At 30.2% G+C, this 23,138-nt stretch overlaps 1 protein-coding gene across 1 annotated transcript in view; it reads left to right on the top strand.

Moving 5' to 3' along the window:
- LOC122505074 (helicase SKI2W) overlaps positions 1-23,138 on the top strand; it is a 243,877-nt gene that overhangs the window by 139,331 nt on the left and 81,408 nt on the right. Inside the window, exon 4 of the mRNA XM_043616495.1 lies at positions 5,582-5,813. Coding sequence (XP_043472430.1) covers positions 5,582-5,813 — 232 coding nt within the window. The remainder of the gene's footprint in view (positions 1-5,581; positions 5,814-23,138) is intronic.

Raw genomic sequence — 23,138 nt, 5'->3', positions numbered from 1 at the left:
TTGGCATCACAAAATCTAGTCGGGGAGGTGTCATTGGTAATATACAAATCTGAATCTAAGGTAAATGTTTCCAAGGACGAACCTCTAAAGTTAGTGTTATCATCACCCCAGCCCGTATGGTGGGCATTGAAATCTCCAAAAAAGATGTGGTTTGTGTGCTCGGGTAAAGTCTTACATATATTTGCCCAGTCATTAGGGGTTATGTCACCACCTGGTGGGGCGTATACAGTGGTGATTTGTGTCTTTCCAAAAAGTGTATGGACAGCTATTGAAGCTATATCTATTTGTAGAGTATTTACTTGGTAAGTAAAAGTGTTAGTTATATGAAATTTAATGTCCTTACGGATGAGGAGCAGAACTCCCCCTCCTCTTCCCCTGATGCGATCCTGTCTGACAGAGACAAACCCCGGCACCTCGAACACCGACTCCGGGGAGAGCCAGGACTCAGTGATACAGAGTACATCAGGGTTGTGCCGCCAGAGAAGAATATCCATTTCTGGACGTTTGGGAAGAATACTTCTTGAGTTCCAAAGGATGAGAGTCAAAGATTTATGTATGTGAGAAGCTGGATGCATTTTATTCAGAATAAATTATGTCCAAGTGTAAAGTATAAAAGGAAGCCTAAGTATTGTCATATAATCACTCAAGTCAGTATAAATCCTGTATGATCTTGCAAAATTATATATATTTTGATAAAAGTGTATCAGTCAATTTAATAAAATTTTACAGTATATATAGAATTAAAATATGTTTGATTCGTTTATCAAAGAGTCCTGTTAACAATGCAAAATCACCAATGTTAATGATTAAAATTCAAAAATTCTAAAATTCTGTAACCAGCGTTCAGCAATAAACGAAAAACAAAATACAAACCAAACAAAGACCAAACAATTAAACGTGTAAACTTTAAAATAATAATAAAATTTCTCCTAAGTATAATATATCAATTTAATTTAATTATTCAATTCAATAAGTTCAATTCAATTTCAATTTGATTCGGCAATGTCTACCAACATGGTGTTAACCTCATCATCTGGGGGAGGCATAATCGTCATCAGGTCATTGGGAGCTATTGGGTGAGTTGGAAGATCTAAAGGTTCAGTGATTTTAGGTTGATTAGAGTCCAATATCTGTTCCCAAATTATTTCATATCCTGGGCGAGAAATTCCTTGGGATAGTAAGTAAGATTCTGCCTCCTCATAGCCTATGTTCAGTTCTAGTCTGCATTTCATGATGGTATATTCAAATTTATAAAACTCACAATCTTTAGATGAAGCTAAATGTTGACCGTGACAATTGGAACAGCGGGCATTACGTAATAGATTGTGAAATTTTTTTTTATGATGTGATTCAGAGCAGTTTTCACACGTAAAGTGTGTAGAACGGCATTGAGGAAGGAGATGTCTATACCTTTGACACTTATAGCATCTTTTTGGTGGAGTAACTATTAATGACAACTTAAAGACAGCCCCAGAAATCGAAATTGTATCAGGAATAGACACACCTGAAATAAAGAATTCAACAAGACCTGAAATTTCAGCCTCATTTTTTGTTCTACGCCGTATAGAAATAATATAAGACAAAGTGTCCCGCGACAACCTGGTGCTGATCATAAGAGGAGACAGATTCTGATCAACATCATGGGCCAGGGCCTTTCTACTGACCAAAGAAGTCGGGATGTATGATTTATAACCTTTCTCGCGAAGTGAGTTTGAATCCAGAAGATCATTTGCTAAAGAGTCACTGGAGGATGTAACGCGCAACTGATTTAAACCGTTAGAAACTATAGTTCTTTCCGAGTCACTCACGAGAGACTCCAGATAATCGGCAAAGGCAATCCTGTTATATTTGCCAATTTTTCTCTCTGGAATAGTGGATTCAATAAGGATTGTATATGGAGGAGGGGAGTTTTCTATGAATCTCGCATCGTTTGTGAAATCCTTATTTATCCACAAGAGATCGTAAGAGATCGGAGCTGAGTCCAAAGAAAAATCTTGAAAAGTATTTTGTTTTGATTTCTGATTTTGGTTGGAATTTTGATTTTGAAAATGTTTATTATTGTTAGAGGGGGGGAAGGAGGATGTGGAAAGATGTGAGTCGGATGAAGAGGAGAGATTATGTATGTTAGATTCCTCTGAGGTAGGTGAAGGGAGTGAACAGGGTTTAGTCGGATCCCCAATACTTTCATTATACCCGATACTGTTGTCATTGTTGTTATTGTTGTCGTCAAAGGGTTTTTCTGTGGCTTTTTCTGTTGAAAGTAGGGGTGAAGAGAGTTTAGTTGTGAGGTCAGTGTTAGTGATGCTAGGCCCGTGGGTTTTAGATATCAAGGGTGAATTCGTTGTCAAGTCTTTCATGATTGCTGCTGCCAAACCTGGTCTCAGGGTCGGCCTCTCCGCTGAGTGCTTCATTATTGTTGCTCTGCCGCGACCTCTACCGATGGATGTGGTTGGGGCGGCTTGCTCCGTTGAGGAGGGTATAGTTGATGTTATCTCATGTGTTTTTTTCTTTGGTGTTGGAGCCATGTTGACCCTTAAAATAAGAAAATAGAGACAGAGAGAGTCCGGATCCTGGGTTGGTTTCGAATGCCGAATGGTATTTAGTTAATCAATATTTAATTTAAAACTCAATCGATTTTAAGTAAACACTCCTACCATATAGGTCTAAATAGTAACGCTCAAATAGAGAGTATTTAAAACCATAATTATTGATTAATTGTTAAAATGTAAAATGTATGTGAATTATATAAAATAATATAACAAAAATTCTTCCTCTATATGGGCTATGTTTACAAATTTAAGGATGTGTTAAAATAATATAAAATAATTAATTGTGTGAATGTATCATATATTGACCAAATATATATATATTTGGTTTTAATTACATGGAATAAAATTCTATCAAATCAAATCATTTACCATGAAATATTTCTATTCACAGTCTCAAATAATTTCAAATAATTGTAGTAGAGAATCTTAATAAGCAACTCAAAGTCGCTATTATTATATTGATGTTATTGAGATTGTGATTATCAACAGCCCGAGAGGAAGTGAGAGGGAAGGTGTGAAGTATGAGTTTAAGTTTAGTAAATAAAATCAGGAACGACTTTACCTTTGTTGATTGAAATATAGCTGTCCTTGTGAGGTTAAATATATTTTCCTCAATGTACGTACTCAGTTGAAGTTGAATCAATTATTACTCCATGAAAATGCAATGTGTAAACTGGTTTTCTAAATATTCGTTCCAGACGCAATTAGGGTCCACTTTGGTTTCTCATTTAATCAATTGTATACAAATTTATAACTGTATGCCACCAAATTCCAAAATATTCGTTCTCAATACAAATCAGAGACCACTTTAGTTTTAATTTGTGGTCCTTTATAAAATTGATGAAACTGATGAATATATTCAAGATATTTGATTTAGAACAGTAGAATTTAGAACAGTATCAAAATTTTCTCTTATTCGTAGTGAGATAGACTCACAAAAATAATCGTTTAGAACTGTACAGAACTGCACACGAGAACGGTCAAAGACAGACCACATGGACAATATAAGGACCGGATGTTAGTTTGATTTTGAGGTTATGTTTACATAGGATATTTAGATTTGATAAAAGTCTTTAAAATCAAATTTACCATTTTTAAATTGTAATAAATTGCAAATACATTTGCACTTTACACAAAAAATCGTTGTTTTAGTTAGTAAATGGTATAATTAAATATAGTTTATTGTAAAATATAAATGGGTTCCAATTTTAAGAGGGTTCGATCCTGCGAATTCAGACACAAATATAATTGTTAGGTATATAATTACCTTTTCTTAATAGTTTGGGATATTTAATGAATTTTTACTTAAAAATTAAATGATTTTAATTATAATATGAAATACAGTCAACTCTATCAATAGTGCCGCAAAATTGCACAGCGTTTACGACTTCTCTTGGAACTGTAGTACCCCCACTGTTTGTATATTTCTCTCTTAGGGGAAACTCGAAATTCAGAAGCCGTGCTAGAGTCGCTAAAGTGGGGGTAGAGCTCGAGCGAGAAAGAGGAGAAGTGGCACTATTGATAGCAGCACTATTGGTAGAGTTGACTGTATTTATTATCTTTGTTTTACAAGAAAGAATAAGTCTGTATAAATTTTGTTGTGTCTAAAATGTGTGAATTCAAATTTAATTTATTATAATAAAATGTACTTACTATGGATATCCTGTATTTTTCAATATAATATGATTGTGATATTCATATATGGGTGATTCTCCCGAAATACTCCTTTTTGTGAGTTACAAACAGAAAAGAAAAAAAATTATTATTTATGGATTAATGCAGTCAATTATATTGAGCTTTCAAAAATCTACCACCTCTATAGCATGATCATGCTAACTTTTAGCTTTTAAAGTATATATTTTAAATTAAAATTTACAAAAAAATTAAGAGGTTAAAATTTGGCGCCGGCGTTTTTTATTATATATATTTTTCTATTTACAAAAAATTATTTAAAAATTATAATTTATTAATATTATCTGTAAATTTTATAGATTTTGAAATACTTACAGTTATCAAAAATCTCTTTAAACAATTGTCAAAAATTATTTTTCATACATTTTAGGTTCACTTTTCACTGGCAGTTTGTAAACAACCGACAATCATATCAATTTTTAATTTTTATTCAAAAAAGTGAGAGGAATGACGGGTGAGAGGAATGACGATTTCAACATTTTTTAATTTTATTTAATTGACAAATAATTTTCCTCCAGCTTAGAATGCCCTATCATGTTTATAAAGGATAACTTTATGTGAAAAAAATTTGCGATCAATTTATATATATTAATATTGTTTTTATTAGGGGTGAGAGGAATGACGCTTTAGGTTGTGAATCTCTGCTTATGTCTCAATTTTAATTTTTTTAACGCAAAATAATGACATTTTTTAAAAAGTAACTTAAGAAATTAATATTAGAGATGTTAATTTAAATATTGATCACAATAATTAAGCAATATCTCTACCCACAGCAAAAATATTGGATAATATTCAACGAGTGAGAGGAATGACGCGGTACTACATGACAAATTTCATTTTCTATATTTAAAAAAACTACACGACATATTTTATTTATATTTTTGAAAATTATTCTTAAATATCATAACTTTTAGAAAAAATTAATAAAGTACCAATTTTCATGTTTTAAATAATTGTTTTACCTATTGAAAAAATGAAAAGCACTTAGATGACAGGTTAGAAAATCGATTTTGAGGTGGTAAAATATTTTAAAAATGTATTAAACAATAAAATTTTACAACTTTTTCTTGCAGAACATTTAGAAAAAGTGATAAAATAGGGAAATATGACTTGGTATTTTCCCAAATGATTATAATTATTTAGAAAATCTTGATTACATGCAAAATGAGGTTTTTTGGAGAATCACCCATATCTGGATGTGTCAACTATTCCTTTCTCTCCGTGTATATAATATAATATAATATAATATTAATATATTATATTATTATTATATTATATTCATTATTAGATGCATGATCTCTTCAGCTGCTAAATTCTCTAATTAACTGTTATTTTTGCAGGACCATTTATACCTCGCCTATAAAAGCATTGTCTAATCAAAAGTTTCGTGAATTCAAAGAAAAATTTGATAATGTTGGACTCATTACTGGAGATTTACAAATAAATCAAACTGCTTCATGTTTAATAATGACTACAGAAATTTTATTATCAATGTTGTATTGCGCCTCTGAAGTTCTCCGAGATTTGGAATACGTTATTTTTGACGAAGTTCATTACATAAATAACGAGGATGTAAGTAACATTTATAGGTTTATTAATTTATATTTCTTTATAGGTCCTTTTTACGAATCATAATTAGAAAACATTTTTTTATTAATTAATGGACATTGCATGGCGGAATGGACAGCGGTGCTCATTCAATTTCCCCCTTTTTTCTGAAATTTTTTATTTTGGTAATCTAAAAAGAAGTACTAATCCTTTAATAAAAAAATCTGCCAGCCCTTATTGGCGGACACATTCTCATCTGTGCTTAGCATTCTTACTTGTTTAAAAATATGAAATGTTCTTTTAATTTAAAAAAATGAAAGTTTAAAACAAAAATTAAAAACATTTTTAAATATTTTTTAAATAATTTGTAATTAAGGGAAGAGTTCCGGTTGTGGGCACCCTTTTGTTTTTGCCTCATTATATTTTGCCTCATATTTGTGTATATTATACAAATGTATGTGTACGAATTTAAAGCTAGAGGTCTAAGATGACTGTTAGTGAAGGAATTAAATTGATTCCTTTAAATAAAAAAGTTTTATTAGAAATTTAGTGAAATGGAAATTTTTTGACAAAAAAATTTTTGTACCCGGTTGTGGGCACCCTTGAAAAATCCGCTAAAATGAAAAAATATTAAAGGAAACCATTACAAATAAAGAAGAAATGAAAGTTTCTTTATTTTAAGAGAATTTGCCGGGATAAAGAACAAAAATGATGACACGTTTTCACACTATGCTCATCGCTAACAAAAGCATAATGCTTGCATGTGAAGTAGCTAGTACGCATACCATGACGCACTTCTAATGCAATGAACGACTATATTCATCGCATTTAATGGAGTTTGCGGCTGTCACTTTCCTTGGCAGAAAGTTTAGATAGATGAGACAGTAGTCCACATCATTGTCAGATGGTAGAGCCTCCTTAACATAAAGGTGCCCACAATCGGGAATGACAGTCATTTTTTAAAAAGATCAACACATTTTGTGATGCAGGATTTTGGTTAAACACGAAGGTAAATCACAAAATATAATAACAGCACTGCAAAAAAAAAATTAAACCCTTTTTTTCTGAACGAATCTACACCCATATGTTGCTCTTCGAAAACAATACAAAATTACTTTTTTATTTATTTAATGCAAATTTTCTTTATTATGCTCACAGCTATTACACAAATGCATATATTTGTTTCGTTATCAATAGGAAAAGACCGTATTGTCAACGAACACGACTTGCAATACTTAGATCAGTAAAATCTTTTTGCTGTCAAAGTTTACGTAGGGGTGCCCACAACCGGCGCACTTCCCCTACCAATCCCGAAAACCCCCGAGTAGTTATTTTCATGAGTTCAGTTTGACTTTTTAAATTTACTTGTAGGTAATGAATAATTAATTCCCGTGATTAAAATAGTTTGTTTTGATTAATAGAACATTATGCACCAAGGACGCAAAGCAGTCCAGGCGCTTCAAGCATCAGCTTTACCGTCCTAGGCCGAGAAAGTATCCTTTATCGTCCGCTGCGCATGCGCAGCCTAGCCTAGTTTCTTGGCCTAGAACGGTAAGGGTGGAGTCCCATGGTTTTTCGGATTAGAAACTAAAACTAAACTGGTCATATTTTGAATTTATTTTAATTAAATTTACAGAAAAATATACAATTTTTAATTATACAAAAATAACAATTAGCTTCTTGGTTTTCCGCTGCGCTCGTACTCGTTTTGGATATTCTTCCGATATAACAACCCCCAACCAAATTTCAAAAAGTGTTGTTTACAAAAGTTGTAGGTCTCAATAAAATACACCTTTTTTATTGCATACATTTTAATTGCCATTTGTACGAATTGCAATTTTTGCGAAATATCATTTTTACGAATCATAATTGTTCCGAAATGTCATTTTTCGAATTGTCATTTTTACGAAATGTCACTTTTGTGACTTTTTTGTGACCTTTTTTATTACATACATTTTAATCGACATTTTTACGAATTGTCACTTTTGCGAAATATCATTTTTACGAATTGTCATTTTTACAAATAGTTATTGTTCCAAAATGTCATTTTTTTGAATCGACATTTTCACGAATTGTCACTTTTGCGAACTGTCATTTTTTCGAATTGTCTTTCGTACAAAATGTCTTTGTTCCGAATTGTCATTTTTGGGAAAATTGCTATAGTAAACATGTATGCATATATATAGATTTACTATAGCAATTTTCGCAAAAATGACAATTCGAGAAAATGACAATTCGGAACAATAACTATTAGTAAAAATGATATTTCGCAGAAATGACAATCCGTAAAAATGTCGATTTACAAAAGTGACATTTCGTAAAAATGCCAGTTCGAAAAAATGACATTTCGGAACAATTACGATTCGTAAAAATGACAATTTGTAAAAATGATATTTTGCGAAAGTGGCAATTCGTAAAAATGTCGATTCGCAAAAGCGACATTTCGATAAAATAACAGTTCAGATAAATGCAATTCGGTAAAATGAGAGTTCGGTCAAATGACATTAGGGAAATAATCATACGCCTCGTATACGAGCACTTTCTTCATGTTCAAAATTGATAACTACTTTGTATCTACACTATAGGGTATCCGTAAAAATGCGACTTTCGAATTTTGTTTACTCCACCCCCAGTTTGGTTCCAATAAAATAAAAAAAATTTTTCCCAAAATTTGAAGCCGATTAATTAATATTAACTCGTGCCAGTAATCGATCGAAATTTCCCATTGAAAATACATAGGAAAAAAGCACTTTTTAAAAAAAATTCATAACTTTTTTAATTTTCATGCAAAAAATTCTCCAGGTCACATTTGTCTTCATTTTTAGCTGCACTATAAGATAGCACTTTGACAAAAATTTAATTTTCAAAAATTTTCAAAATGGCGGATGTTTAAAGTGGGTTATAAAAATGCACCACAATGTATCCAAGGTCTTATCACATAAATGTTGCCGGAAATTCAAAAAAATTTTCTTACTCGGGGGTATTTTCGATCGTTTATCATAAATCTGATATCAGAAATTCATTTTTCAAAATTTTTGATCCAATATGGCGGGTTCAAATTTTTGATTTTCTACATCTTTGAAGTAAATATTCTAAAACAACATCAAGGGCGATTTTTGGAAGCGCTGTTTACAAATCTAAAGTCAAAAATTTATTTTTCAAATCACCCGATCCAATATGGCGGATTCAAAAAATTTTTTTTATACATTCCTTAAATAATCCATTTTTTTATTAATTTTATTTATTAAAAACAAAAAAATACCCGAAAAGGGTATACATGAAGAATAATAAAATAAGCTATAATAGAACACGTAATTTATTGTTCTAAAATCTGAAAGTGCTTTAAATATCTTAAATTAACATACCTAAAGGTGAATAAAAAACACCAAACATTTTTTGTTGGGGCCTTCCAGAAGAAACTACTGAGTACAATTCCTATAAGTTTTATTGCAATTGGAGGGGTAAAACATATAAATAATTCAAATTGTTCATAAAATTGTTATTAAAAATATAAAAACTAGCCTTCCAGAAGAAACTACTGAGTACACTTCCTATGAGTTCCATTGCAATTGGAGGGGTAAAATATATAAATAATTCAAATTGTTCATAAAATTGTTATTAAAAATATAAAATTTTTAAGTTTACAATCATGCAAATATTTTCATTTGAAAAAGTGGACATATTTGTGTAATTATTGTAAGTTTTATTACTTTATTGTAAACAGCTTTTGAGTTATCAATTTTTTTTTTAAATGTTGTAATATTTTGTTAATAATAATTGAAGTTTTTTGAAAGGACCTTAATTTTTTAATATTTAAAATATCCACTTTATTATATTTTGTGAACTACAGACATTTATAAAAATTTTAACAAACTACTGTAGTTTTTGTAGTTTTTATCGAAAATGGCTGGTTAACGAACTTAGCCTTCATTTTTACACCAACTTTAAGTGTGTTAAATTTAAAAACTATCAGATAAGTTTTCAAAAGTTATTGTGTCAACAACATTTTGGTCTACAAACGGACATACATACAGACAGACACACAGACAGACGTACTCGCCGGACCATGTTTTTCGGGTTCAGGGGACCCCAAAACGTAAAGATTTCATAAAATTAGCAAAAGTCAATTTTTGACCAAAACTAATACTTTCTCATGTGATGAGAATGTAAAAATACAAAAAATGGAAGGTAGTATAAGGCCAAAATGCAACTTATTTGTTAGCCCTAAAAAGGGCTGATTGTAAATAAAGCTCATTTTTGATAGCCCTAAAAAGAGCTGATTGATTATGTAAAATATAATTTAATCGAATGGTACTAATTTTTGTGCCCGGAACAAGAAGAATAGAGACAGCCCAGTGGGCAAAAAACCATCATTGTTTTAAAAACGTTACAAAAACGTTTTTAGAACGTTTCATGACTGCCAAATAACGTCCCAAAAACGTTATATGTTTCTAAAACGTTTTAAAAACAATGGAAAGTTTTCGGAACATTATTTGGCAGACATGAAACGTTCTAAAAACGTTTTTGGAACGTTTTTAAAACAATGATGGTTTTTCGCCCACTGGGAGGAGGGCTAACTCGGTTATTTTCTCACGCACAGCAGTGAGTCAGTATTAGTGTGGCTGCACGGAAAGAAAAATCTAGCTTTAATAGTATGACACTACCTATACTAATTTCGCATGACTATAGTCACGCTTCAAACGCATGAATTCATACCCAAAAACTATGGGTCCACGCTTCCCAGTAAACGAAAACTAATTGAAATGAATTAAAAAGAATTCACAAAGAGCTTTCGTGAATCCCGCTTTGTGACAAATACGAATTGGAGCCATGATGCAATTTTCCTGAATTCGTGAAAACTGTATTGAACTTCCGAACCTTCTATCCGTACCAATTCACTGGACAAGTTTTGAGCCTTTAATTTTTTTCAATTCGTTAGCACGAATTCAATGCATTCCTTGGCCATTTCTTTCGAATGCGAATTCGTTTGGACAAATTGGTACATATTGAATTAAATTCAATTGAATATACAAAGAGCTTGAGTGAATCCCGCTTTGTGACAAATACGAATTGGAGCCTACCAAAAATGTTAATTCGTTTCAATTCATTTGAATTAGTTTTTTTTTACTGGGTTCACCATGGTTTTTCGGTATGTTTTCATGCGTTTGAAGCGTGACTATAGTCCATGCGAAATTAGTATAGGTAGTGTCATACTATTAAAGCTAGATTTTTTTCTCCGTGTGTGAAGGCGGAAATAAATCGCGCCAAATAGACCTTTGTCTATTTAAATACGTGACACGCGTGTGTGCGTGGAAGTGCATAATCAAAACACGATATTTGGTGCAATTTAACCACGCCTTCAAAACCCCCCTATTTTTGTCCTACCCCCACTACTGCAGTTAGCCCTCCTGTCTCTAGTCTTCTTAGACCGGAATAACAGACTTTAAGGGGGGAGTCTGGTCAAACCTTGGTTTCTTCCAGAGTGTTCTTTCTAAAGATATAATATATTTTTATTAACTAAAATCGGGTACAAATAATACGTGGTGCATCTCCATGGTAATCCAGTTATTATTATTCCAAGCCAGAATTTTTATTGTTCCAGTTCATTGAATCTCGATTAAATTTCCATTTCCCAATTTCACATGTTTCTTATTCACTGGATTTTTAATTGATTCAAATTGTTCTGAATCAAAGCACATATGTTCACTTGCACCACTGTCTAGCCACCAACTCAGTTTGTTTAGTAGCAAACACTGTGATTTCGGGGAAATTTATTATATTTCCCAGTAGGCACTAGGCTGTCTTATGGATGTCCTAAGAATATTTTAAAGATATACAATCTGCTCTTTTCAGGGCTAGCATATAAATATAGGTCCACAGAATAATCATTATCAACAATCAGTCCTTTTTAGGGCTTCCAAACAAATCTCAGTGTCTTAAGGACATGAAAAGAACAACCGTTTGACATCCTTAAGATATTCTATGTCTGGTTCATAGATGTCTTCATAATTGTTCTAAGAATGTCTTTTAAATGTCCCCAATATATCCTAAAAATGTTTTAATGTAATGGTTCAACCTAATAGTTAAATAATGTCAAACATAATCTAAATGTTTTTTAAACATATTTTTATACTGCACTAAGCATTTCCCGAGACTGTCCCACACATGTCCTTAATGTGTCCTGAAAATGTTCTAAATACGTTCTGAGAATGTCCCAAATACTTCCTGAAAATATCTATATGACATATTTCGACGTCTTTATGTCAGATATGGAATTTTATTAAGACGCCTTTAATTCTGCTTTTAAGACATCTTCAGGATATCTTTTTTAAGAAATTTTGTTTACGCCACCACCCAGTTTGGTTTAAAAAAAAAAATTTCCTAAAATCTGAAGCCGATTGATTAATATTAGCACGTGCCAGTAATCGATCGGAAGAACGATGCTGAAAAAGGGTCAAATGCTGCCCAGAAGGGGAAAGTAAAAAAAGAGTATTTTTTAATAGCTTTTACCCTGCTGAAAAAGATAATGCTACTTACTTTGTGTAGTGTAAGTGGTGCCATCTAGGAAACTAGAAGGGTACGACGGAATGAGAGGAATGAGCAGAGCATCATTCCGTTGCCTACCTCGAGACATGCATAACAGTTATCACAATAAACTATACATTAATATTAATATCCTTGTAGTGTTTCTTATCCGATTCCTTTTTATCCTAATAACTATTATTATAAACTAGTATCAACTCTACACTTTGAAGTCATCATTTTCTACTTGTCCCAAACTTTTTCAGCGACACCCGAAATATAACAAAGCAACCCTCTAACATGTCAAAAAACCACCTCTGCATTATCCTATAAAATTCAAAGCTCCATAAAAGCCTAAAATATCAAAAAATTAAATCTGCTATTTTCCTGATCAGTTTTTTAATAAAAACAATATTTTTCCAAGTATTACAAAACCTTTAAAAAACTACCCTTCTTGGCATACCTTATGCATAAAAAACTTAAAGATGTGCTCTCACCAACCAGTTAAGGTAAGATCATTACAAAATCTTATCAATGAGGATAAAATGTACTCTCACCAACCAGTTAAAGTAGGATCATTGGAATATCCAATCAGTGAAGATAAGATTAAGTGTCACCATCCAATTAAGGTGTGTTCATTGGAATATCCAATCATTGAAGATAAGATGTGCTCTCACCAACCAGTTAAGGAAACTTCCTGAGGGTCCATAATCGTTTTTTCCCATACTAAACCTTTTTTTTCGTTATATTTTTAGAAGCTCGCGCAGGGTCTAAAAATTATAAATTCTTTTCCCGATACTTTTTCTTTTTAATTCATTTTTTTATTGCTTTAATTTTGTTTGCGCGTCAAATTAATTCCGCAATTAAAGAAAACTTCGGAAACTCACGGAGGGTCCGAGATTTCTTTCTTTGTAAATTTGCACCCTAAATTACCATTTTTACTGAGTTTTCGGAAATTTGTTTTAACAAGGGTCCAAAACTCGCTGGTATTGTCAAAGCTTAAAATTGGCGGTATCAATTTTTTCTTATACTTCGGGGAATAAAATAAATTTTCTGAAAAAAATTTGAAAAAATTTCTAATTTTTTCCTTGGCTAAAAATAAGTGGTGCTCTATTTTTCCCTATGCTTCTGAGAGTAGAATAAAGTAGAAAAGTATATTTGGTCAAAATACGAGAACATTGCGACGGCTCCCGTTGATATGATCTTGTTTCAATTGTCAAAATAATAAAATCGTCTTTGGAGCTCAGTTCAATATGATCTCTATTCAATTGTCAATTTAATATAATCTCGCAAAAGTTTCCGTGTAATAAAATCTTAATTCAGAGTAATTTTAAATTCACTCAAAAAATAAAATATTAATTCGTTTTTAATATTACTTTAGGTTATATAATGATTAATAAAATAAAATATAGAAAAATAAATGAAGTAAATTATTAAAATTATCAAAACTATTAAAAATATCAAAAAAATGATAAATTATTAACTATAAAATATTAATATGTATATTAATATGTTAATATAATGTAGGTAATATAAATAATAAAAAATAAATATTGTTATAAATAGAATAATTAACCTACAATAATAGTAAAATTAATAAAATAAATCAAAGAAATTTAAAATAATAATTATTAACAAAATAAAATATAATTAAAACGTAACGAAATTTTACTTAATTTTAGTTTATTTAGTATTTTTATTATTAATTAGTTTCGTACAATTTTATTTTTTTAAAATTTTTATTTCTTATATTAATTGTTAAAAATTATTTTATTTGGGTGATTCTCCACAAAGTGGTAACTTTTGAGTATGTTAAAATTTTTTTTTTTAATTAAATTTTTGGAAATTTTTTATTTAGATCTTTTTAATAAAGCTTGAGAATGATTATTTTATAGATATTTGGGCTTAATTCTTTCTTTAGTTTTATATACAAACAATTTAAAAATTTGTAATTTAAAGGTTAAATAATTTATTTGAAAAAGTTAATTTTCGACTGTTAATAATTATAAATAGTGTAAATAAGCAAATAATTACTTTAAACTGCTTTAATTAATAAATAAATAATATTTTTACTCATACCTGTTATTGAAATTACATGTTTTGATCAAAGAAAAAAATTCATTAAAACCGTAAAATTTCATAAAAATAAACAATTTTTGCAGATTATTAAAGAGATTTGCTTACTCTAAATCACTATTATTTTTATTTTTTTTATACATTTAGAATTCGGTAATTTTGGCGGAACTGGAGTTTACATACCATTAAAATACGCTATAAAATAATAGTAACTTTTGTAGTTTTAAATCTAAAAATTATATTTCTTTTTGCAAATTTAACATAAATACAACTTACTTATTAACTTAATAATATTAATGGCAAATAAAATCGCACTAAAAAAAGGAATAAAATTAATGAAAATCAATGAAATTGTAAACTCCAGTTCCAAATAAAAAAAAGTGGAGAAAATATTAAAAAATTATTTTTACACAGATTTGTTAATGGAAATTAGAAAACGACACACTAAAACTTAGTTTTTGAGATGAACTTTCGAATAGAATAAATAAAAAAACGTTTAAAATAAAGTTTGTGCAAAATAAAACATATTAAACTTCATGATTCATGTGTGGAGAAACGACAAATGTGCGTTTTTTGAACATTTGCAATTGAATTACAACTTTTGTTTTAAAATAAAATTTTTTTTCGATTATGATATTACTAAAAAACATATTGAAGATTAATTATGCAAAAGGTTGAAGTAGATTTGATAACAATTTTTCAAGATATAAAATAGGGAACAGTGGGGAAGCAAAAGTGACCACTGATTGAAGAATCACCCATTTATATCATTTTTTATTTATTGCTTCCTCATAAAGGAAGCTTTGTATTAGCAAAATTTTGGATTGTCATTTTTTGACATATTTATAAATTTTTTTTATTATGCCTAATACTTTAGTACTTTATATATGCACAGGAACTCCCCGTATAAATGTTCTAAATAAATAGAAAAAAATTTCGACGTATTTTGACCTCCGAAGTCCAAAAAACGGATTTTAAAAATTTGTCCCGATGTGTGTGTGTGTGTACTAACATTACATTTGCCTCAATATCTCAGAACGAGAAAGAGCTAAAGACCTCAATTTTTTTTTAAATTGTAGGTCTCCCCGGGGACATAAAATGAGAGTATTTTCAGCCCGATTCATAAAGTTTAACTATTTTTTTTTGCATTTTTCATTTTGTAAAAAAACGTTTTTTGGACATAATTTAAAAAAATGTTAGGACACTTATAAATGTTTTTCTTTAGTTTTGTAGAGTTTTTTCACACGCATCTTTTGAGCTCTAATTGAAAATTTTTCGTTCATATTAACCGGAAATATTAAACTTTATAAAATCAAAAATTTTAGAAAATAAGACTTTTTTGAAAATTTTGTTGAAAAATGTAAAAGTTTAGTTTTGTATTTAGTTTTGTACAGTTTTTTCAGACGCATCTTTTGAGCCCTAATTGAACATTTTTCGTCTATATTAACCAGAGATATTAAACTTTTAAAAATCTAAAATTTTGAAAAATAAGACTTTTATAAAATTTTTTTTTAAATTATGTGTAATTATTAAATTATTATTACCATCTTATAGAATATATAAAAACACATTTTTTGGATCAAGATTTAATGATTTTTAACCCTTTTATAAAAAGGAATTCTTATATTTCAATTATTATTATTATTTCTATGAGGAAGCAAAGTGTTCATGAAATGAACACCAAAATTATAAAAATGTACAACTTGGCAGCGGTTTTTTATAATTTTCTTCATTTATTTTTCTATATTTTATTTTATTAATCATTATTTAATCATTATATAAACTAAAATAATATTTAAAAACGAATTTATATTTTATTTTTTAAGTGAATTTAAAATTACTCTGAATTAAGATTTTATTACGCGGAAACTTTTCGAGATTATATTAAATTGACAATTGAATAGAGATCATATTGAACTGAGCTCCAAAAACGATTTTACTATTTTGACAATTGAAACAAGATCATATCAACGGGAGCCGTCGATTGGTTAGCAAAAAATAAATTTTTTCTGAAACAAAATTGGAAAAAAATTTCTATTTTTTTCTTTTACTAAAAATAAGTGGTGCACTATTTTTTCTTATGTTTCTGGGAGTAGAATAAAATAGAAAAAATAGTGCACCACTTACTTTTAGTCAAGGAAATAAATAGAATTTTTTTCCCATATTTTAAACTTATTTTATTCTAAAAAAATTAAATTATCTATTTATAGGGTAATGTCACCTTGAGTGGACCGCCTAAGCTTTTTTTCGAAAAAATTCTTTATGAAAGCAAATTAATTGGAGGTTTCTATTCCATGCTTTAGTTTAAATTCCTAGGTAAGTGTTTACACCATAATAGCTTTGTTTTATTTTTATTTGGAAAAAACAATTGACTTTAAAAAAATAGCTAATTTTTAAGGAATGAAAAAAGTGTAACCTTGAGTGGACCACTCCTAAAAAATTGTAAAAGTTATTCTATTTTCTTTAATTTATTTAATATTTCTGATATATTAAAACAAAATTTATGCTTTTGCAGCTTCAGACCATGATTGTGTCGCAATGTTTACAAGTGAAACCACTTTTAATAATTTTGGCACATATTACATCAATATCACAAAAAAATTAATAAAGAACATTAAACATAGTTTCAAACCAATTTATTGTCAATTTATTTCCTTAAAAATGGTAAACTGACATTAAAAATATAAAAAACAGGCAGTCCTCTCATGGTTATAAACAGTGGTCCACTCATAGTGAAATACAACTTTTTATGGCAGCCACCACAATTTTTTTTGAGTCAAAATTATCACTTAATTAAACTAAGACAATCAATTTCAATGTCCAAAGTAGCAGGAAAAAAATAAGTTACCTTTTAAAACTTAAATTTTACACTACTTTACACTTCTGAATCACTTTACTCATTGTAAGAGCGACTTCTTTTTTGGTTTGTGTTCTTAAAAATGCGTTACATCAAACAATAACGTATATGATTATCGCGGAACATAAATTCTTACTGTTTGTAGGTGCGGTGCTGCTATTCGTTTTATTTATTTCATGTTTCCGCTGTCAGATAACTTAAAAACTCAGGTGGTCCACTCAAAGTGGCGGTTTACTCAATGTGACATTACCCTATTATTATTTTATTAAAATTTATTTTAAACTAGAATTATTTATTATTTATATAATACTATAATTATATAAATAATAATCATATATTATTTGTATTTGCTAAAGATATTTATTTTATTATTGAATATTAATTGAATTGTTTGCATTCCGTTAGAGCGTGTTGTTTGTCTGACGTTGTTTTTCTTGTTTTATTCACTGAGAAAACTGGAGTATTGGATTAAACATCTGGAGGGACAAATCGTTGATATTTGAGAGTTAGCTATTGGATAACAATCTAAATGTTCAAATACACCATTGACAGATATTCGTGCCATTTCTCTTGGAGGGAAAATGAGTTTATAACAGAGGGACACATTAACCATCTTGAGAAATCCCTTCCTTATCCGGCGCGAAATGAATAAATATGGCAACCTAACCCTTAAATTAAATACATAAAATGTCAGAAAAATAATTTCGCGCGCATCAGATCGTACACATTTTCTGCGCAACTTTTAACCCTCAGATATAATGAGAGAGAATATACAAGTAGATTTCCATTACCAATTCAAAATTTATTTTAGAAGAACTATTTAACTCTCTTCATAAGCAAAGGAAACATACACTTTTTGAACCTCTGAATTTGACTCTCCAGTTTTCTCAGTGTTGACAACACAAAATTTTTAAAAATTAACTAGTTGCTGATAACTGGGTGCCATCTTCAGCTTCATATTTTCGAGTAGTTTTTGATATATAATAAAATATTCCTTATAATTTCACCTTTATTTTAAGACCAAGAAAACTATGGAGATTTTAATAGTTTTCGAGATATCCCAATTTTCGTGAACGTGTGCAGCGTTTTAGCGCTGGCGCAGTGCCGCACGGCGCTTCGCCTATTGGGCATCGTGCCTCACTATAGCTCACTGTACTGGGCACTGCTGCGCGCAAGCACTCTTGTTTACGTATGTCACATGTTGCTAGTCTTTCATTTCACCTTTAATATCCATTTTGAAAATTTTAAAAATCTTCATTTGTCTCTGAGTAATCGTTCATTGCTTGGATTTTCTGAGTTTGGCAAATTCTTCGAAAACTGAGTAAAACAGACAAAACTTCGATAATAATGAAGAATATAACTACAAACATCTAAATTTTAAATAGTTCTGAGGATTTTCGATATAACTGAATACGAATATCCGCCATTTTGAATTTTGTAAATCTGACATCGAATTCGTATTGAGTTATATCGGAAATCCACAGAACTATTTAAAATTTAGATGTTTGTAGTTATCCTTCTTTAGAGACAAATGAAGATTTTTTACATTTTCAAAATGGATATTAAAGGGGAAGAGTAAACAAGAGTGCTTGCGCGCAGCAGTGCCCAGTTTGGATTTTTTTGGGTCAAAAATAAAAAAATTTTTTATTACACAACAGTCTTAAAAGGTATGATTTCAGGGCTAACATCCCAGTAAACGAAAACTAATTGAAATGAATTAAAAAGAATTCACAAAGAGCTTTCGTGAATCCCGCTTTGTGACAAATACGAATTGGAGCCATGATGCAATTTTCCTGAATTCGTGAAACTGTATTGAACTTCCGAACCTTCTATCCGTACCAATTCACTGGACAAGTTTTGAGCCTTTAATTTTTTTCAATTCGTTAGCACAAATTCAATGCATTCCTTGGCCATTTCTTTCGAATGCGAATTCGTTTGGACAAATTGGTACATATTGAATTAAATTCAATTGAATATACAAAGAGCTTGAGTGAATCCCGCTTTGTGACAAATACGAATTGGAGCCTACCAAAAATGTTAATTCGTTTCAATTCATTTGAATTAGTTTTTTTTTACTGGGATATTCAAATTTTATTGAAATCCAATGAATGGCTTCGGAAATATTAATATTTAAAAAAATATGTGTCAAAAAACTCAATATGGAGTAACTTTTACAATTTTTAAAATTTTCAAAAAGTTTTTGGTACATTTATTACTCTTATCCAGTACTATAATTTTGCCAAATGGCGAAATAATCCGAAAACCCCTTGCAAATCGTGATATTTTTGACGGAGTCTTACCCTACCCCAACCAGTTAAGTATTATATGGTATCATAAAGGTTAAGAAATCATTTACACAATAAGTATGAATGTAAAAACTTAATAACTTTAAAAAATTTAAACATTATATTTGGGAAAGAAAAGTTTTTGGGGTCGCTGAATGTGAATCCGAAGTTAGATTTTAAAAATTCCAAATGGCGGATTCAATGTGACAGATAAACGGAAAATTTTCTAATAAATCTGTTAATTTAATTGATTTTGTGATTTTATTTTTAGTAGGGAATGCTCTGAATATAACAGCTCGGCCATTGTCCCAGTAAAAAAGGCAGAATTGGCAGTGATCGAATAGAATTGGCGGTGAGTTTCTGCCAATACGTTTTCGAGTGAAAACCGTATTCGAGCACGGTGGTCTTCAAGCACTTTTAGGTTTACCTAAAATGAGTCAAAATTGTGCTAACGCAGTTTTATCTGTAATCGTCCCAAGATTCCAAATTTTCATTTCCGAAAATCGTAGCTGATTCTTTTTTCGAAAAAAAACATATATATGGGCAATTCCACGTGAGATTTAAGTCCACCTCTTAAAATCGGCCAAAAAATATTTCTTTTTCTATTCTGTATCGAAACAAATTAGATTCGTATTTTTTTATTTTTGTTTAATTGTACAAATTTTCGAGTTATAAATTTTCGAAATTTTTGACTTGTAATTGAAGACCTATATTCAGTAGCTTATAATTCCGAAAATATTGAGTTTAGGAAAAAGTTGTCAAAGAATGAAAGTTTTAGTTTTCTTTCGAGTTTTAAGAAATGTAAACAAAAATTTTTTTATAAACAAATTAATTGTTTTTAACTTTGGGCCGGATTTAAAAAATTTTTTTTTAAATTTATTTATACCTTATAATATAGAGGAAGTTTCCAAAAAGTACCGAAATGGGCCTGATGTGTTAAATGAGTTTTAAAACATTTTCAAAAATCACTTGCAAGCATCACATGGGATATTTTTACAATCAATTAACTTTTTAAAACTGTCTGCAGCGTATAAATTTTAATCTATTTGTGTTCTTTGTTTTAAGTTAAAGGGTCTACGCTGTAGCAGTTTTAAAAAGTTAATTGTAAAAAAATCCCACTGTCGACTAAAATCTCACGTGGAATTTCCCATAGGGATAATGTCACCTTGAGTGGACCGCCGGAGCTTTTAAGTTATCTGACAGCGAAAACGTGAAATAAATAGTGCGAATAGCAGCACCGCACCTAGAAACCGTAAGAAATTAAGTTCCGCGATAATCATATACGTTACCGTTTGATGTAACGCATTTTTGAGAACACAAACCAAAAAAGAAGTCGCTCTTTCAATGAGTAAAGTGATTTAGAAGTGTAAAAGTAGTGTAAAATTTAAGTTTTAAAAGGTAACTTATTTTTTTCCTACTACTATGGACATTGAAATTGATTGTCTTAGTTTAATTTAGTGATAATTTTGACTCAAAAAAAATTGTGGTGGCTGCTATAAAAAGTTGTTTGTCACCATGAGTGGACCACAGTTTATAACCATGAGTGGACTGCCTGCTTTTTCCATTTTTAATGTCAGTTCAACATTTCTTTAGATATAAATTGACAATAAATTAGTTTGAAACTATGATTTATGTTCTTTATTAATTTTTTTGTGATATTGATGTGATATGTGACAAAATTATTAAAAATGGTTTCACTTGTAAACATTGCGACACATACATGGTCTGAAGCTGCATAAGCATAAATTTTGTTTCAATATATCAGAAATATTAAATACATTAAAGAATTTAAAATAACTTTTACAATTTTTTAGGAGTGGTCAACTCAAGGTTACACTTTTTTCATTCCTTAAAAATTTGCTATTTTTTTAAAGTCAATTGTTTTTTCCAATAAAAAAAAATCAAAGCTATTATGGTATAAACACTTATCTAGGGATTTAAACTAAAGCTTGAAATAGAAACCTCCGATTAATTTGCTTTCATACAGAATTTTTTAGAAAAAAAGCTTCAGCGGTCCACTCAAGGTGACATTACTCTATATATGTTTTTTTCGAAAAAAGAATCAGCTACGATTTTCGGAAATGAAAATTTGGAATCTTGGGACGATTCCAGATAAAACTGCGTTAGCACAATTTTGACTCATTTTAGGTAAACCTAAAAGTGCTTGAAGACCACCGTGCGAGGTATTCTGACAATCATGCTTTCTCACCGTCAATTCTGTCCTCTTGAATCTTTCGATTTCACGTTTATTAACTCGATTTGGCATTTTAATCAAAAATACTGATTGTTTTAAAGTGTAAAAATGCTGATAACGAACTGGAAATATGGAATTTTGTTAAAATGTAAATAAATGAAATTTGATAAACTGTTGGTCTATTACCATGTAATAGAACGAACGAACGTCGAAAGCTCCCTAAATCATATGGATAATAGATCAACAGTACACAGTCGAGTCGATCAATAAACGTGAAATCGAAAGGTTCCAGGGGAAAGAATTGGCAGAATGCACCCAATACGTTTTTCACTCGAAAACGTATTGGCAAAAACTCACCGCCAATTGTATTCGCTCACTGCTAATTCTGCCTTTTTTACTGGGATGTTACTTACTAATATAAATTTCTCTCCGTGTAGTATTTTTATATAGATTTAGGTTTTTGTACAATACCTGAGTACTACACAATATTTTTCATGAAAACGAAAAATTCATTTTTTATTTAAAATCGATTTTCTGAACCCCTTAGCAGTCCATGACGTGTATACACGTCATGGTGCAGGTGGGCTCAAACTGTCGATGACGTGTATAGACGCAAGCAGATTTTTGGCTACAAAAACACACAGATTTGTCTACAAATTGATACTCGGGGGTTTTCGGGGTCGCTGATTACGAATCCGTTTTCAGATTTTAAAAATTCAAAATGGCGGATCCAATATGGCGGACGACATTTTCAAAAATTCATCGGATTCACTTGAAACTTGTTACTCAGGGGTTTTCGGGGTTGCTAATTACGAATCCGATTTCAGATTTTAAAAATTCAAAATGGCGGATCCAATATAGCGGACGACATTTTCAAAAACTCGTCCGATTTATTTAAAACTCCTTTTAATCGTTTTATCAGATTTACTTAAAAGTTGTTACTTAAGATTTATTGATATCGTAGATTAAAAATGTAATATCGGTTTTGAAATTGGCGGATCCAATATAAGAAAAAAAAATGTATTAAAAAACAAAATAAATAAAGAAGTGTAAAATCCGACCGCATACCTCCACGTGGTAAACTCTGGGGTCGTAAGTAACGTAGTATACTTAACAGCTGACTGCGGGAGAAGATTTTGTATTTATTATCATTTCAAAAGTTTTTCGTAATCAGCGAAAACCCAGTAAGAAACGAAAAATTGAAAAGTATTAAAAAGATTCTATTCTTTTGAATGCCATTTCTGTCCAATACTTTTCTATCCAGTGAGAGCAATATAAATAGTAACGATATCAATCCTCTTGAATACCCAGTAAGAAAGCAAAGATTAAGAAGCATTAAAAAAATTCTATCCTTTTGAATACCATTTCTGCCCTATGCTTCTGAATTCCGCGACAGTAGTATAATAATATAATAC

This window comes from Leptopilina heterotoma, unplaced genomic scaffold (genome assembly GCF_015476425.1).
Source record: "Leptopilina heterotoma isolate Lh14 unplaced genomic scaffold, ASM1547642v1 Lhet_34, whole genome shotgun sequence".
NCBI lineage: Eukaryota > Metazoa > Arthropoda > Insecta > Hymenoptera > Figitidae > Leptopilina > Leptopilina heterotoma.
This window is presented reverse-complemented; position numbering and strand designations above follow the sequence as displayed.